The 16,834-nt window shown below is 35.3% G+C and overlaps 1 protein-coding gene across 5 annotated transcripts in view; it reads left to right on the forward strand.

Moving 5' to 3' along the window:
• The window catches only part of C3G (C3G guanyl-nucleotide exchange factor), a 403,493-nt gene that overhangs the window by 227,011 nt on the left and 159,648 nt on the right, over nt 1-16,834 (forward strand). For all 5 annotated transcript variants that reach the window (XM_069820753.1, XM_069820750.1, XM_069820751.1 and 2 more), the window contains exons 5-6: nt 1,621-1,916; nt 11,792-12,177. In XM_069820753.1, coding sequence (XP_069676854.1) covers nt 1,621-1,916; nt 11,792-12,177 — 682 coding nt within the window. The remainder of the gene's footprint in view (nt 1-1,620; nt 1,917-11,791; nt 12,178-16,834) is intronic.

Below are 16,834 nucleotides of genomic sequence, written 5' to 3' on the forward strand. Positions count from 1 at the left end.
ATTGATCAGTTTTCTATTAAATATTGTTTATTTGCAATAATTTCTGAATGAATTTGCCTCTTCATTAGCTCCCAAATATTTTCAATCGGATTAAGGTCCGGAGAGTTACCAAGCCAATCCAGAACCCTAATTTTGTTATCAGACAGGAATTTTGTCACCTTATTTGCCTTATGACAGGGCGCAGAGTCGTGCGTGAACACAAAATAACCATCTGGAAACCATTCACGGACTTGTGGAAGAAGCCGTTCCTTCAGAACCTTTATGTATTGATATTGTCTCATCATTCCTTGAACAAAATACAGGCGACCAGTTCCATGACCACTAATCACAGACCACACCATGATGCTTAGAGGATGTTTAACAGTCTTCTACATAGAAAGGCGCCAATGAGAGATGCTGGAATCAACATATCTTCTATGACAACCCGTCAGAGGGTCAGAGAGTTAGGGTTTTCATGTCGCACTCCAACCAAGAAACCATTCCTGAAACCATACTTGGTGAAGAAGCGTCTCTCTTGGGCAAAGCAGCATCAATCTTGGACTATGGATGATTGGAAAAAAGTGAGTTGTTTGTCATTCACATGATTTCTTTGGCAATCACAATTTTACTTTGTGCAAATGTGTTTTATGTAAGCCTACTGTTTATTTCTTTTTTCAGGTGTGTTTGTCAGATCAATCTACCATACAGATACTTGCTGACAAATCTGTGTTCATTAGAAGGCGAAAGGTGAAAAGTACAATAATGACTGTATTATCAAGACTGTTAAACATCCTCTAAGCCTCATGATGTGGTCTGTGATTAGTTGTCATGGTCGTCTGTATTTTGTTCAAGGAATGTTGAGACAATATCAATACATAAAGATTCTGAAGGAACGGCTTCTTCCACAAGTCCGTGAATGGCTTCCAGATGGTGATTTTGTGTTCATGCATGACTCTGCGCCCTGTCACAAGGCAAATAAGGTGACAAAATTCCTGTCTGATAACAAAATTAAGGTTCTGGATTGGCCTGGTAACTCTCCAGACCTTAATCCGATTGAAAATATTTGGGAGCTAATGAAGAGGCAAATTCATTCAGAAATTATTACAAATACACAATCTTTAATAGAAAAACTGATCAATGTGTGGCATCACAGCCAAGAAATTAAAAACAATTGTATCCAATGCATTTCTAGTATGCCAAATAGAGTTAATGCTGTAATTGCTGCAAAGGGATGTGTGACAAAATATTAGTTTCCTGTTTATTTCATTCCATATTCATTATTACACAATTAAATATGTAATAATATTGTTTATAAAACACTATTTAGAGTAATAAAGCTTTTCCAGTTGAGAAAATCCAAATTATTTGTGTTTTATGTGAATTTGAAGATGAAATTCCTACTTTTACCAAGTGTCCCTAATAATTTGATCACCCACTGTATTTGAGACAGAGATATGGCTTATTTACAAGTCCAGTGAAGACATTCATATTGAAAGACTAAGGAAAATAGCAAACAAATAATCATCCTCCTGAATACTGAGCTAGCATTTTACCATGCACTCAGTTGCATTAACGCCCTTCCATTTTATAAAATGTAATTATAATTAAAACTAAGATGATGGTTTTTTTTTTATGTTTCAGAACCTTGTTTCATTAGCTCAAGATCAAATTGCAAACCGTGAGACCAGTTCCAAGGCACTTGGACTCCACAATCACCACCCAGCAATCATGGATCGCACGTCCTGTTATGCCACAGACCTTCCCCAACGCAGCTCTCTCCCTGATATTCCTCTCACCCCACGCGAACGACAGATCCTCGAACAAACCTCCTCTTCTATATTGGAAAGGCACGGACATGGCTCGATGCCACACTCTCAGAGCTCTGAGTCAATTCTAAATGACTCGAGTCCACCTCCCAAACCTCCACTCCCAGGAAGGTATGGTCATTATGCGAGGAGAACATGTCTGTAACAAGAGCATGTAAGCTGCTTAATGTAAATTTATTTTTACCAGAATGAATATAATTGAATCAGTCATTGTTGAAAGGCACTAAGTCATTTCTTTCAGTATTGTGATAATTGAAGAAAACAAATGTTTTATTAGTGCAATAACTTTAAAGTTATGTTTCTGTTGTGCTTAGTGGTGGCTCGTGTCATTTTTGCTTTGTAGAGCTGGACTAGAATTTTCAGCCTGTAAAATTATCATCAAATATCATAGTAAAATTTGTATTATTAACTTTTTACCTATGTTGAAGCTGAAACCATAACGAATATTTGGTCCAGTTTCTACTGGTGCTGCTGCTGTTGAAGATTATATTTAATTATATTTATTTTTTAAACTAATATTAAAGTTACAAAATGCTATGAATATTAAAAGTTTAAATATAAAATACTGACGAAAATATGCCATAGTTGCATGTGTTCTTGATAAGTTTGAGAAATATCACTGCTTATTTCCCAGCCTCCTTTCTTTGCGATTAGAAAATTTATGGAACTTTTATCATTAACATTAACGATTTTTTCAGTCACAGTACTTTCTGTGCTTAACATTGCCAAGGCAGCATGATGGTTTGTATTAATATATTTCTTAGAAAATTCTTCACTCTTTTTAATGTAGAGAAATACTCCTCGGGCTTAGCAGTAGTAAGTATGTAAGGTTACTGTTTTAAGGACAATGAAAACTTCTGTACATGTGTCACGCCTCTTCCTGTATTAGGCATGATTTCATATTTGCCAAGATTCTATGGAATTCTTGACTCTCATACAAAACAGTTCAGTTTTCAGCCATTCTTTACATATGAGCAACAAGTGTACACTTAAACAGTTTTATGAAATTCAGAAGAAGGATATTTTATGTAATTTAAATTGTGTTTGAAAAGAGAAAAATTAAACAGTTTTGCTGCTGACAGATTTGTATTGAAGACAAATAAATGGTATCACACACCTTTATTGTAAAGACAAGACATTGCAAGTTTCCTTTCATTTTCTTCGCAGGAGGAGTTTCTTTATATTCATGAGTGATAGAAAAAAAATTGTTTCATTCATTCATTCATTCATTCATTCATTCATTCATTCATTCATTCATTCATTCATTCATGTTTTCCTCAATAAATGCATTTACTGCATTGTAGATACTAGTGGAATTGGCATTACAATGCTGCAGCTGGTTGTATAAAATATTCGAATGAGGCATGATCTGATGGAAAAATCCTAGCCAAAATTTGAAGCTCTGGTTGTTCAACCTACAGAGAAATATTTTCTGCTTTCAGTATGGAATGGTTTCTGTCATGCAATCTGTGAGGCTTAGCTATATTTTCTTCATTTAAAAAAAAAATTATAATAACTAAACGGCTATTGAAATTCCATTGATTCTGGTTCACGTTAACACTTTGTTTTAAAAACTTAAAATTGTTAAACAACACGTTAAAAGTGTTAAAATTCTTAAAAAAAAGTTATGTACCTTAGACAGACAGCCCGTTTCGACGCCGGTGCTGCATCATCTTCAGTGTCTAATGAACTACTGTTGTTCCTGTTGATCTTGCATTCTGCCATTTGCATTCGTCAGTTGTAGGGGTGGGGATATGTTGCTCCTATGGTGAGGGGTGGTTGTTTGTGTGCTATGTATCATGATGTCGAATAATGTGTGGGTATTGAACTGTATTTGTGTATTAAGTATTTATTGTGGGTGTGTTATTGTATGGGCTATTCCATCTCAAATCGACCGAAATATAGAGAAATTGACCTTGCAATTTTTAAATACATTGAAACTTTTTCTGTCCGTTGACAACTGTGATATAATGCTTTGTGCAAAGTTTGAGGCATCAGAACTTCATAGTGTTTAAATTTAAAATATTTAAATTTATCGTATTTTCATAAAATTAGCAACTTTAAACTATTGTGGCTCCGAAACCCTTTCACCCAATGATCAAAATCATGGTTTATTTTGATGCTGAGAAATTAAAGTTTATATTGACATGTAAACAGTTTTTCTTACTTTTTATGGAAATGGAGAAATTTAGATTTTTCTTCATTAAGTCGCCTTTGTCCACGAAAAAATATTTTAAAAATATATGGTTAGATTCCGCATTGAAAGTACAAATAAACACATATTTTTTACTGGTGCACCGTTGATAAGAAACTATTGAAAATATCAAATAAAGAAAATAGTATGCGCGTGAAGTAACCAGCTGACTGTGAGGCAGGAGTTAGCCGAAACAACCAAGGCCAGGAGACAAACACGTGATGTGTCGTCTAGCAGTCATGGCTGGGCTAGCTTTATCACAAGTTTTCATAAACACAGGAGTAAAATGACGCCCAATGCTCGCTTATCTTCATCTCTCGGCCAGTGCATGTGGTACTGCGTCGTTCAAGTCTAGGCATGTGAAAATAATTTATTTAATACCCTCGAAACTTATTGCCGAGCCACTAAGAAAACAATGCCGAATCCCTCTTAATAATGCAAGGTTTTTTCTCAATATTTTTTTACAAATGGGCAAAAAGCCTAAAAGTAAGTAAAATCAGATTATCTGTCTCTCTGTATACAATAAAAATAAGGATTACTTCTTAACATAACCTACCAAATGTCAGCTTCAAAATGAGCTCCTGTTCAATGTTCTGCAGTAAACGGTTCCAGAGGTCTGATTGCTGAAAGAGGCTTGTTTTTATAAAATACGCTAAATTTGTCGCTCAACAATACGAAAACCGTTTGACTTTCGATAGTATATTTTTGCGAATGCATTCTCCTTAGCACCTTGTATAAATAGGGAAATAATTAGAGTATTAAAAAATGCGAGGTTTTTTACTGATAGATTTCATATGGAATAGCCTGTATGTTTGTATATTTCGTATTGTTCTAAGTTGTTTAACTGTGGGTTTTTTGGTGTGATGTGTAGAATTTCCATATCTGTTTCTACATTATTGTAGTCATGGTTATTGTTGATAATATGTTCTGTCTGTCCTATGTAAAAATGTGGACAACAATGCTTTTCTATATACTGATTGAGTAACAGGGAGATGGGGAATAATAATGAGCATGGAAATCTTTTGACTTTTCGATGTTAACCTATTTAACAGGGCGATAATATGACCTGGAACATCAGTTGTATCATCTAACATTACTGACAAAAACTTAGATTGTTTCATTTCATTATGACACACCATGAGTACACAAACAGTCTAGAAGTTCATTTTAGATTGTCTTGGAAGCTCCCTTAAACACTGTTGAGTTTAACAAATGGTTTGTAAGACAATCATGCAACTTTCCAGCAAATTCTAACAATTCTCGAAACTCACCTGGATTTGATGATTGTGACATTTTGTCATGACCACATAAAGGAAGTTTAATTTTTTCACAAAACTACATGTAGACAATAATTTTCTAGACAATTTCTTCATTTCCTCTCACTTTCCAAATGTGTTTGTGTGTTGTCTGTAAACATTACTTATCTGGTATGCAATATTTACTTTTCCTAACAAAGCTATTTTAAAGGCATGTTGGGTCCGATAAGTATAATATAAATATCAAATATGTGTAGGTTTATTACAGTCAAATTACTTATCAATAGTACACACGTTGAACCATTATGATATTACATGAAATAGTATATAAAAGTTTTTGACAAACGTTTTCGCCATAACCATGGCATCTTCAGGTCATATTAAAGAACACAATAACGCATGATGAAGACTTAAAATATTCTGGTGAAACAATCGTTAAAAAGTTTAAAAACATATGCCATTAAAAAATACACATGTAAATATACATGTATTGTGTTCTCCTTTAATATGACCTGAAGATGCCATGGTTATGGCGAAAACGTTTGTCAAAAACTTTTATGTACCATTTCATGTAATATCATAATGGTTCAACGTGTGTACTATTGATAAGTAATTTGACTGTAATAAACCTACACATATTTGATATTTATATTATACTTATCGGATCCAACATGCCTTTAAAATAGAAAAAGAAAAGTAAATATTGCATACCAGATAAGTAATGCTTACAGACAACAAACAAACAAATTTGGAAAGTGAGAGAAAATGAAGAAATTGTCTCGAAAATTATTGTCTACATGTAGTTTTGTGAAAAAATGAAACTTCCTTTATGTGGTCATGACAAAACGTCACAATCATCAAATCCAGGTGAGTTTCGAGAATTGTTAGAATTTGCTGGAAAGTTGCATGATTGTCTTACAAACCATTTGTTAAACTCAACAGTGTTTAAGGGAGCTTCCAAGACAATCCAAAATGAACTTCTAGACTGTTTGTGTACTCATGGTGTGTCATAATGAAATGAAACAATCTAAGTTTTTGTCAGTAATGTTAGATGATACTACTGATGTTCCAGGTCATATTATCGTCCTGTTAAATAGGGTAACATCGAAAAGTCAAAAGATTTCCATGCTCATTATTATTCCCCATCTCCCTGTTACTCAATCAGTATATAGAAAAGCATTGTTGTCCACATTTTTACATAGGACAGACAGGAAGAACCTTTCAAACTAGATATAATGAACACATTAAAGCTATAACCAAACCCTACATCACATCAAATTACGCAGAACATATTATCAACAATAATCATGACTACAATAATATAGAAACAGATATGGAAATTCTATACATCACACCAAAAAATCCACAGTTAAACAACTTAGAACAATACGAAATATACAAACATACAGGCTATTCCATATGAAATCGATCAGTAAAAAACCTCGCATTTTTTTAATACTCTAATTTTTTCCCTATTTATACAAGGTGCTAAGGAGAATGCATTTGCAAAAATATACTATCGAAAGTCAAACGGTTTTCGTATTGTTGAGCGACAAATTTAGCGTATTTTATAAAAACAAGCCTCTTTCAGCACTCAGACCTCTGGAACCGTTTACTGCAGAACATTGAACAGGAGCTCATTTTGAAGCTGACATTTGGTAGGTTATGTTAAGAAGTAATCTTTATTTTTTATTGTATACGGAGAGACAGATAATCTGATTTTTACTTACTTTTAGGCTTTTTGCCCATTTGTAAAAATGTAAAAAAATATTGAGAAAAAAACCTTGCATTATTAAGAGGGATTCGGCATTGTTTTCTTAGTGGCTCGGCAATAAGTTTTGAGGGTATTAAATAAATTATTTTTCACACGCCTAGACTTGAACGACGCAGTGCCGCATGCACTGGCCGAGAGATGAAGATAAGCGAGCATTGGGCGTCATTTTACTCCTGTGTTTATGAAAACTTGTGATAAAGCTAGCCCAGCCATGACTGCTAGACGACACATCACGTGTTTGTCTCCTGGCCTTGGTTGTTTCGGCTAACTCCTGCCTCACAGTCAGCTGGTTACTTCACGCGCATACTATTTTCTTTATTTGATATTTTCAATAGTTTCTTATCAACGGTGCACCAGTAAAAAATATGTGTTTATTTGTACTTTCAATGCGGAATCTAACCATATATTTTTAAAATATTTTTTTGTGGGCAAAGGCGACTTAATGAAGAAAAATCTAAATTTCTCCTTTTCCATAAAAAGTAAGAAAAACTGTTTACATGTCAATATAAACTTTAATTCCCAGCATCAAAATATACCATGATTTTGATCATTGGGTGAAAGGGTTTCGGAGCCACAATAGTTTAAAGTTGCTAATTTTATGAAAATACGATAAATTTAAATATTTTAAATTTAAACACTATGAAGTTCTGATGCCTCAAACTTTGCACAAAGCAGTGTATCACAGTTGTCAACGGACAGAAAAAGTTTCATTGTATTTAAAAATTGCAAGGTCAATTTTCTCTATATTTCGGTCGATTTGAGATGGAATAGCCCATACAATAACACACCCACAATATATACTTAATACACAAATACAGTTCAATACCCATACATTATTCGACATCATGATACATAGCACATAAACAACCACCCCTCACCATAGGAGCAACACACCCCCACCCCTACAACTGACGAATGCAAATGGCAGAATGCAAGATCAACAGGAACAACAGTAGTTCATTAGACACTGAAGGTGATGCAGCACCGACATCAAACAGGCTGTCTATCTAAGGTACATAACTTTTTTTTTTTTAATTTTAACACTTTTAACGTGTTGTTTAACAATTTTAAGTTTTTAAAACAAAGTGTTAACGTGAACCAGAATCAATGGAATTTCAATAGGCGTTTAGTTATTATAATTTTTTTTTTTAAATGAAGAAAATATAGCTAAGCCTCACAGATTGCATGACAGAAACCATTCCATACTGAAAGCAGAAAATATTTCTCTGTAGGTTGAACAACCAGAGCTTCAAATTTTGGCTAGCATTTTTCCATCAGATCATGCCTCTTTCGAATATTTTATACAACCAGCTGCAGCATTGTAATGCCAATTCCACTAGTATCTACAATGCAGTAAATGCATTTATTGAGGAAAACGTGAATGAATGAATGAATGAATGAATGAATGAATGAATGAATGAATGAATGAAACAATTTTTTTTCTATCACTCATGAATATAAAGAAACTCCTCCTGCGAAGAAAATGAAAGGAAACTTGCAATGTCTTGTCTTTACAATAAAGGTGTGTGATACCATTTATTTGTCTTCAATACAAATCTGTCAGCAGCAAAACTGTTTAATTTTTCTCTTTTCAAACACAATTTAAATTACATAAAATATCCTTCTTCTGAATTTCATAAAACTGTTTAAGTGTACACTTGTTGCTCATATGTAAAGAATGGCTGAAAACTGAACTGTTTTGTATGAGAGTCAAGAATTCCATAGAATCTTGGCAAATATGAAATCATGCCTAATACAGGAAGAGGCGTGACACATGTACAGAAGTTTTCATTGTCCTTAAAACAGTAACCTTTCATACTTACTACTGCTAAGCCCGAGGAGTATTTCTCTACATTAAAAAGAGTGAAGAATTTTCTAAGAAATATATTAATACAAACCATCATGGCAATGTTAAGCACAGAAAATATTGTGACTGAAAAAATCGTTAATGTTAATGATAAAATGTTCCATAAATTTTCTAATCGCAAAGAAAGGAGGCTGGGAAATAAGCAGTGATATTTCTCAAACTTATCAAGAACACATGCAACTATGGCATATTTTCATCAGTATTTTATATTTAAACTATCTACATAGATGGATCTGGCAAAGAGTACAAAACTGGAACTTGAGTCCATACATATTTTTCTCCTTTCATCGTTCTGTTGGTTCGGACATGACTAATTTTTATGGAGAGATAATGGCAATACACACAACACTACAAGCACTCATGAATCTCCTAATAAACAAATTCACTAAGGCAGTAATGTTCTCTTGAATCTAAGGCTGTAATTCAAGCAATATGTTCACACAATACAAAGAGTTCGACGCATATCAAAGATTGCTAAATATTGGCACAATTCCAAAAACTTAAGAAGGTGATCACTATACAATGGATCCCAGTACACTGGAATTATGGGAAATGAAATTATTCACATATACATACATCTACAGGAGATACAAAAGGGTGCTGAAGGCAAGAAGTGGAACATACTCATCTCCAACCCAGATACAATCCCACAAGGACAACGGAAGACAACAGTAGCAGCCTTCAGACTCATCACAAACCATGATTGCCTAGCGAGCCATCTATACAAATTGGGAATTCTGACTTCACCATTATGTTATGCAATAATCAAACAGAGATGAACGAAGACCACTTGAAGACCCGTGGTGCTCTGCATGCAGAAAAAATTGTAGCACAGAAGTATTGGAGAGCAAGAATTCTAATTGCTTCATTGTCAGATGCAAGACATTAAACAACAACAACAACGTTCTTATTTATAAAACATATTGATATAGTGTAAACTTTTGAAATCTTAACAGCAGATGGGTAAAATAAAATTACAATTATTGCGTCTGACACAGCAGAAAGAACACGTCACGAAACCTGCAAATAACTGGTCTGGGGCTGGACAGAATACAGTCCGCCTGAAAGCTTTCACAAGTGCTCACTCCTTACACCTCTTAGCAATCTCATGCTGCTCAGATAATATGCTGGCTTGCCTAGGAGAGGCACGACACGTGTGAGGCTCTCCAGTCTCCACATGTAGGAGTGCATGATATTGATTACATATCAGTGTCTACCAATACATTTACAGTGGACAGTTTCAACTCAACACAAATAATGTATATAGATTTGTTATTTCTGTTATATACATAGGTCTAACTTTAAAGAATATACAATTACAGTAAAATCTCTCGTATCCAGCACACAAATAACTGGCAATACCGAAACAACGGCACTTTTGACTAGGCCAAAAAAAAGAAATCATTCATGTGAAAGAGAAGAGTCAGATAAAGATGTGAGTGGTTTGCATGGATCGCACATGTCCCATATTGTTTACTCTTTACATTGTTCACGTGTGAAAACATAGACAGAAAACCCCGTTATGTCCCTGGAGTAGATTGGGTAGCATCAGTAAGCTGTCACTTGAGTCTTGCAAACAATGTGCTGAGACGATATCTTTAAATTTACTACTTGAACTCGCCCATTTCGAAGGGGTGTTGGACGAGTCTAAATAGGAAAGTGTGAAGTTCTCTGTTCCTACAATGTGTAAAAGTTTCATTCAAATGGTAGATAATATAAGTAAACAAGAATACATTAGAGATATGTTAAAGAGGTTCAAATTATTGAGCACTACTTCATCTTCATAGTTACAACATTGGCTACACAGCTCTTCACATCACATGGCTGCTATTTAAAATTGTCATAAGGTTACGAAAACTTTAGTATTTTGTACACTATTATATATTACAATAATTACGAACTGATGAATGAACATTCCCGTATTCAGTACTAAAAATAAACATTGTACGCATTTCAAAACTTTATTTTTAAATATCTATATGAAAATTAATAAGTTACAACATGGAAAAAAATGTTTGTGCCGTACTTTATGTCTTTACATAACCTATAAACGTATTTTTCAATTATCCGGAAAAAATCAGTTATCCGGCACTGGCTTTATTCCACAGTTGCCAGATACGAGGAATTCTTCTGTATTCATGTACGGTACATAGATTTCTTTTAAAATTTCAGGCAGGATTGCAGTGTAAGTGGTTTGTTTCATTCTCTATTAAATTCAGAGGAAACTTAAGAAATCTATCAAGATGTCCAATTCATCATGAACTGATGAGTGCCTTTTAATAATGACCAGTTCAATTATACTTTTATTGAGAATAAACACCTTCTAAGTGTTCATACTTTTGAGTAAAAACTTTGAATAAGAAACCTTTTATTTACACTTTTTCTTTTCTATTAAAAAAAAACCTATTACTATAAAATAAAATATTACTTTCTTAATAAATATGAGCTTCGAAAAACCTTTTCTTATGAAATATGAAAGTATAAATGAAAAATATTTCTCTGTCGAAATATATGTTCTATATACACAACTGCATGTAAATCATCAATGAAGATATTACTTACAAAATGATGTTGAACAGAACATATTTTACATACACTGTAATCTTGGCTTTAGTAATAACAATAGTATAACGTGATATGCATTATCTTTATCCTTATAGACGTTGAGTATTAGATGTTTCCTCTTTCTGTTGAATTTTTCCAGACACGTTTCATTTTACTTTAGGAAATTTAAAAAAAAATGGTCGATTTTTTTGTGTCACATGTCAAGTTAACTTTATTTGAGCAACATTTACTTATGTGTATTTGAAATTCGAGTGTTAAATTGAGTAATACGTTAAATTTTTGCAAATGAATCCAAAGTGTGGAAATTTGAAGCAAGTCTAATTTTTTCAGAATTCACCACATGTCTGACAGTTGTGATACACCATGTGGTGAGCCTCCACCATTGCCTCCAAAGCGGCGAAACCGTCCTCAACAAAATCATCAATCTGAGCTGCAGTTGGATATATCGGCACATGAGGATAGTGCCACGAGCATGACTGACACATTCAACAGCAGCAGCAACACCAGTGGAGGTGGCCAGGTGTCTGGGCTTGCAACAAGCTTCGATCGTATCAGTCTGCGCAGCAAATCTCCTGAAGACACTTCCTCACTGTTGAGTGCTTCTGCTGGCAGTCTGGACTCAGTGCTAAACCATTCCCGCGAGGAAGAGGAGATTCAGGTGCTCATGGATCAGTCTGAGGATGTTGTGTTTCCCAGTGACAACATTCTTACACAAGGTCAGTGACTGAAGCAATAATCATTATAATAAAGCCTTGTACTATGTGTCTTAGTCTAATGTGGGCTGTACACAGAGCTTCCCCAGTATCAGTTGGTTCCCAATATATATATATATACGAGGCCTGTCTAAAAAGTATCCGACCTTAAATTTTCCCGCGCAAAGTAGTGATTCTAAGGCGGCGCCACTGTGCACGGTGGAAGGAGTAACCGTAATGCGCATGCTTGAATTTTTTCAACGCATTCGCTTGTGCCAGTCGCTGGCTGGTGGTCGCCAAGTAAGGTTCTGTTCTAAGTGTTTGTCGGATTTAGTTTTCTCGCAAGATGACTGAACGAATTGAGCAAAGATACTGCATCAAATTTTGTCAAAAGCTTGGTGATTCTCAAAGTCAAACAATTCGTAAGATTCAGCAGGTGTTTGGGGAAGATACAATGGGTGTAACACAAATTTAGGAGTGGTTCAACCGATTCAAAGATGACCGCACATCAGCGGAGAGTGAGCAGTGTTGTGGCAGGCCCAAACTGCTCGGAGTGCAGCTGTTGTTGAGAGGGTGCGAAATTTGGTGATGGCAGATCGTCGTTTGACCATGCGGGAGATTGCCGAAGAGGTTGGAGTGAGTAAAGATTCTGCACGTGCAATTCTGCGTGATGATTTGAACATAAACCGAATGGCTGCGAAATTCGTGCCCAAGTTGTTGTCCCCGGAACAAAAAGACCTCTGCCGTGATCCTGGGTTTCTGAACACCGTGATAACTGGAGATGAGTCATGGGTGTACGGGTACGACCCAGAAACAAAAAGACAGTCGTCGCAATGGAAGCATCCCGAGTCTCCAAGGCCGAAGAAAGCGCGGCAGGTGCGAAGCAAAATCAAGGTGATGCTGACTGTTTTCTTTGATGTCCATGGAATTGTGCATCACGAATACACACCGGAAGGACAAACGGTGACAAAGGAGTACTATCACGATGTTCTCCGGCGACTCCGTGATGCAGTTCGGCGCAAAAGACCAGACATGTGGACGGCGAACAACTGGCACTTGCATCACGACAACGCCCCCGCACATTCATCCCAATTGATCCACACTTTCTTGGCCAAACATGGAATTACAACCGTTCGCCAACCTCCCTACTCTCCAGACCTGGCTCCTTGCGACTTTTGGTTGTTTCCAAAATTGAAGACACCACTGAAAGATCCCATTTTGAGAGTAGGGAAGAGATAATGTAGAACGCGACGACGGAGCTGAACACCATTCCAAAAGAAGACTTCCAGATGTGTTTCCGGCAGTGGAAGGATCGGTGGGCTAAGTGTGTGCAAGCACAAGGGGCCTACTTTGAAGGGGATTAGGGTCCCAACCCCGTCAGGTATTTGAAATATTTTTTTCTGGCTAAAGGTCAGATACTTTTTAGACAGGCCTCGTGTATATATATATATATATATATATATATATATATATATATGAAGGCCGCACTACATCACACGTGTGACATGTTCTCAGTCAGTCTGAGTCATTTGACTATTGTAATAAAGCATGTGTATATTCAGAGAGCAGGATTTCTTTAAAAGGTATGTAATATGCTGTATGGCTGAATTTAGTTTTTCTTTAGAACATCGTATGTTCATGTACACTTGGTCAAAATGAAAGCGGCCGGTCTCTTGAGCAGCAAAACTTTTCTAAGTCCCTTTGGGTGAGTGCGCAGTTCACTACCGTAAACCTCCATGCGCCTCTTTAGTTAACTCCATAATACAAGGCGCTGATTTGGGCTACCTCCACAGCATGCTTCAAATCTCCGTAGTGAATTTTTTGTTTTGTCCTTTCTTTTATTTTTACATCTACTTTTAGTGTAATATAATCAAATAATTTTGCTTATGTTAACTTATGTTTAGCGATCTTGCATTCCATTGTAAGATTGTGAGATTTTCTTGTCCCTTTGAATTATTATTAATAATATTATCTTTACTAAAATTTCTTTTAATTGCAAATTATGTTAATTCATGTTTGGCTGCTGAAATATACAACCAGCATCGTGCTTTTTACCCATCATTTGTAAGAAGAGGAAATTCATAGTGAAACATAGTGGAATACATGTTGTCAGCAAATAGCTGGATACACTACTAAGATAGATGTAATTCATTTTGAATCTTGTGTACATTACTTTTAACACACCCTGATCAAATTCTCAACACATAGATCAATTTCAGTACACATTTCACTATTCAACACCTTTCAACAATCAAACGCACCCACATAACAGGCAGAGAAGTTCGAATAGGCTCTGAAGATGGTGTGATGATGCACCGAAACAGCTGTAAGCTGCACAGACTTACATAATTAACACGAGTAAGTCCACTAGTTAATCAATTACTTAGATGTAATTCATGTTAGTTACAGACAATTACAAAGTTGGTGAAAATTTGTGGTTATAATTCCAGGAAATCAGAATATATTTTGTCATCAGAATTATGGTTTTATTTTTGTTTACAATTAACTACGTTTAGGCCCTGATGAACATGGATTTAGATTAGTATAATCCCTGTAGCAGAACTTGCAAATTAATTATTGCCAATTATTTAACTGTCAACATATTTACTGAAGGTTACTTAGGCAATAGAGTGCAAAGCAATAGGGACTAATAAAATAATTAACATAGCATTTTAATATGGAAGCCCCAAATTGTCGTCTTTAGTGTTACTTCCATCTAGCATCAAAAGTTTCTATTAATACGAAAAAAATAATAAAGCGAAAAGTATTCAAAGGATAAAAAAATTACGAAAATCTGTTATATTTTCACTTATGCATTTAAAAGCCAACAAAAAAAAAAGTTTAGTAACTCTATGAGGATTTGAACCTGCAACATCACGAACTCTTAGCTACTCTTAGCTAGTGCTGCTCATGATTAGGTTTTCTCTGGAGCGGTTGTTTGCACGCTTTCAATCGGAGACCTCCGGTTACCTCCGGTTACCTCCGATTGATGCCGCGCAGGCTGTACAGTATATGTGCTGTGGCGCAGACATACACTTTCCGCTGAGCATTCCTTTAATCAGATCATGTAGTGATTCGAGTCCGCTGACGTCCGCATATCTTTTAAAATAGCTAAGTTGTAATTTGTTGTTGTTTATTCTTTCTTTTATGTTAATCTCTCTCTCTTTGTTCGGCTTTTTTTTTTCTTGTTTTTTTGAAGTTCTACGTTAGCTGACAGATTTTTTTCTAGTTTTGAAATTCATAGTATATGTGGAAAGGCGTATTAGTTTTATGTCATTGATCAAATTAATAACATTCAATCTAACTGCAAAATTAACGCAGAAGTAAAGCTATTCAGTAGTTAATGTAAACATTTATACTGTAGTTCTCCTAGAAACTCTCGTTTAATCACAGTGTTTGTCAATTATTATTCTAATCGGTTTAGTTTAACGTAAAATATATTAAGGGAGCTTCAGAATGGAAGTAAAGAAACATGGACTATCAGTGAGTTAAAATTTACTGTCCAACATAATATATTCAGATTCTTTACCGGAAAGGATTGTGATTATTGTGTTAAAGGGTGTCGGTATTTGAACTACCTCTTCTAAAATGCGCCATTCTTTCTCTGTAATAAAAATATAAGCGGATATCAACTTAAGGATAATTGTAATTATATTATTACCACTTGTTTCTTTAGTTTCATTCAGAAACTCAATATTTTAATCCAAACAGTAAAATATAACTCAAGTCGTCTTTTAAATATTTCATATGTTTTTTACTGCCTCGAAAGTTACGTTTTAGAGAAATTTCAAGACTTTTTCCTATACTGTGGGCCTTTGGGAACAATAGCACTAAAACAATTTAAAAAGAAATGGTATTAAATGTTCTGCGTAATTGTTTTCATCAAGTTCACGATTGTGCGATCGCTTCAAATGGCATAACAAATTCGAAGTTCCACCACCCTTAGAGTAAATTCGCCCACAAAGTTTACAGAGTACGACTTTATTATTACCTTCAACTAAATTAAAGAATTCCCATGTGACGGATATCCGATTTGGTGCCATTTTATTCCACTCAAAACTATTGTCGGTCCGTACGCGCCGGTCGTCCTTGAGCTAACTGTTGCTTCGCTCCGAACCACCGCGTCCCTCTGTAGTCCCCTGTTCCACCTACGATAGTACCGGAGATCACCGGTGGAGAGCTTTATTCGTAATTTCCAATTCCTCCACTGTAGTAGTCACTCCGATGAGCAGCACTGCTCTTAGCTATCACTCTACAAACTACTTTTCTGCAGTCATAATGGCATTGTAACGAGCAATGGTCGTACTCCACTTGAGAACCTGTTATACAATATATAGTGTTTGTGTTACAATATTCACTGTTTAAACACTCTGAACGATCTGTCTGTTTTAAATCTCGTATATGAATTATTTTCTCGGAAGATTTTAATGATTAATAGTTGTGTTCCCCATTATAACTACTAGAAGAAATACACAATCTTTTGAACAAAGCCTGGGTGTCCCGAGTGCTCACAGAAATACCCGATTCAAACTTAGTCTCTCAGACGCCGGCCACTTTCATTTTGACCAAGTGTACCCAATTTTTACGTATGTACAAAGCAGTGGTGAGGCATGAGATATTTATGTAAAAAGTAAGTGCTTCTAAGCCAAATTTATCACTGAGGAAGCAAATTATTATTATT

This window comes from Periplaneta americana, chromosome 3, assembly GCF_040183065.1.
Source record: "Periplaneta americana isolate PAMFEO1 chromosome 3, P.americana_PAMFEO1_priV1, whole genome shotgun sequence".
Taxonomy (NCBI): Eukaryota; Metazoa; Arthropoda; class Insecta; order Blattodea; family Blattidae; genus Periplaneta; species Periplaneta americana.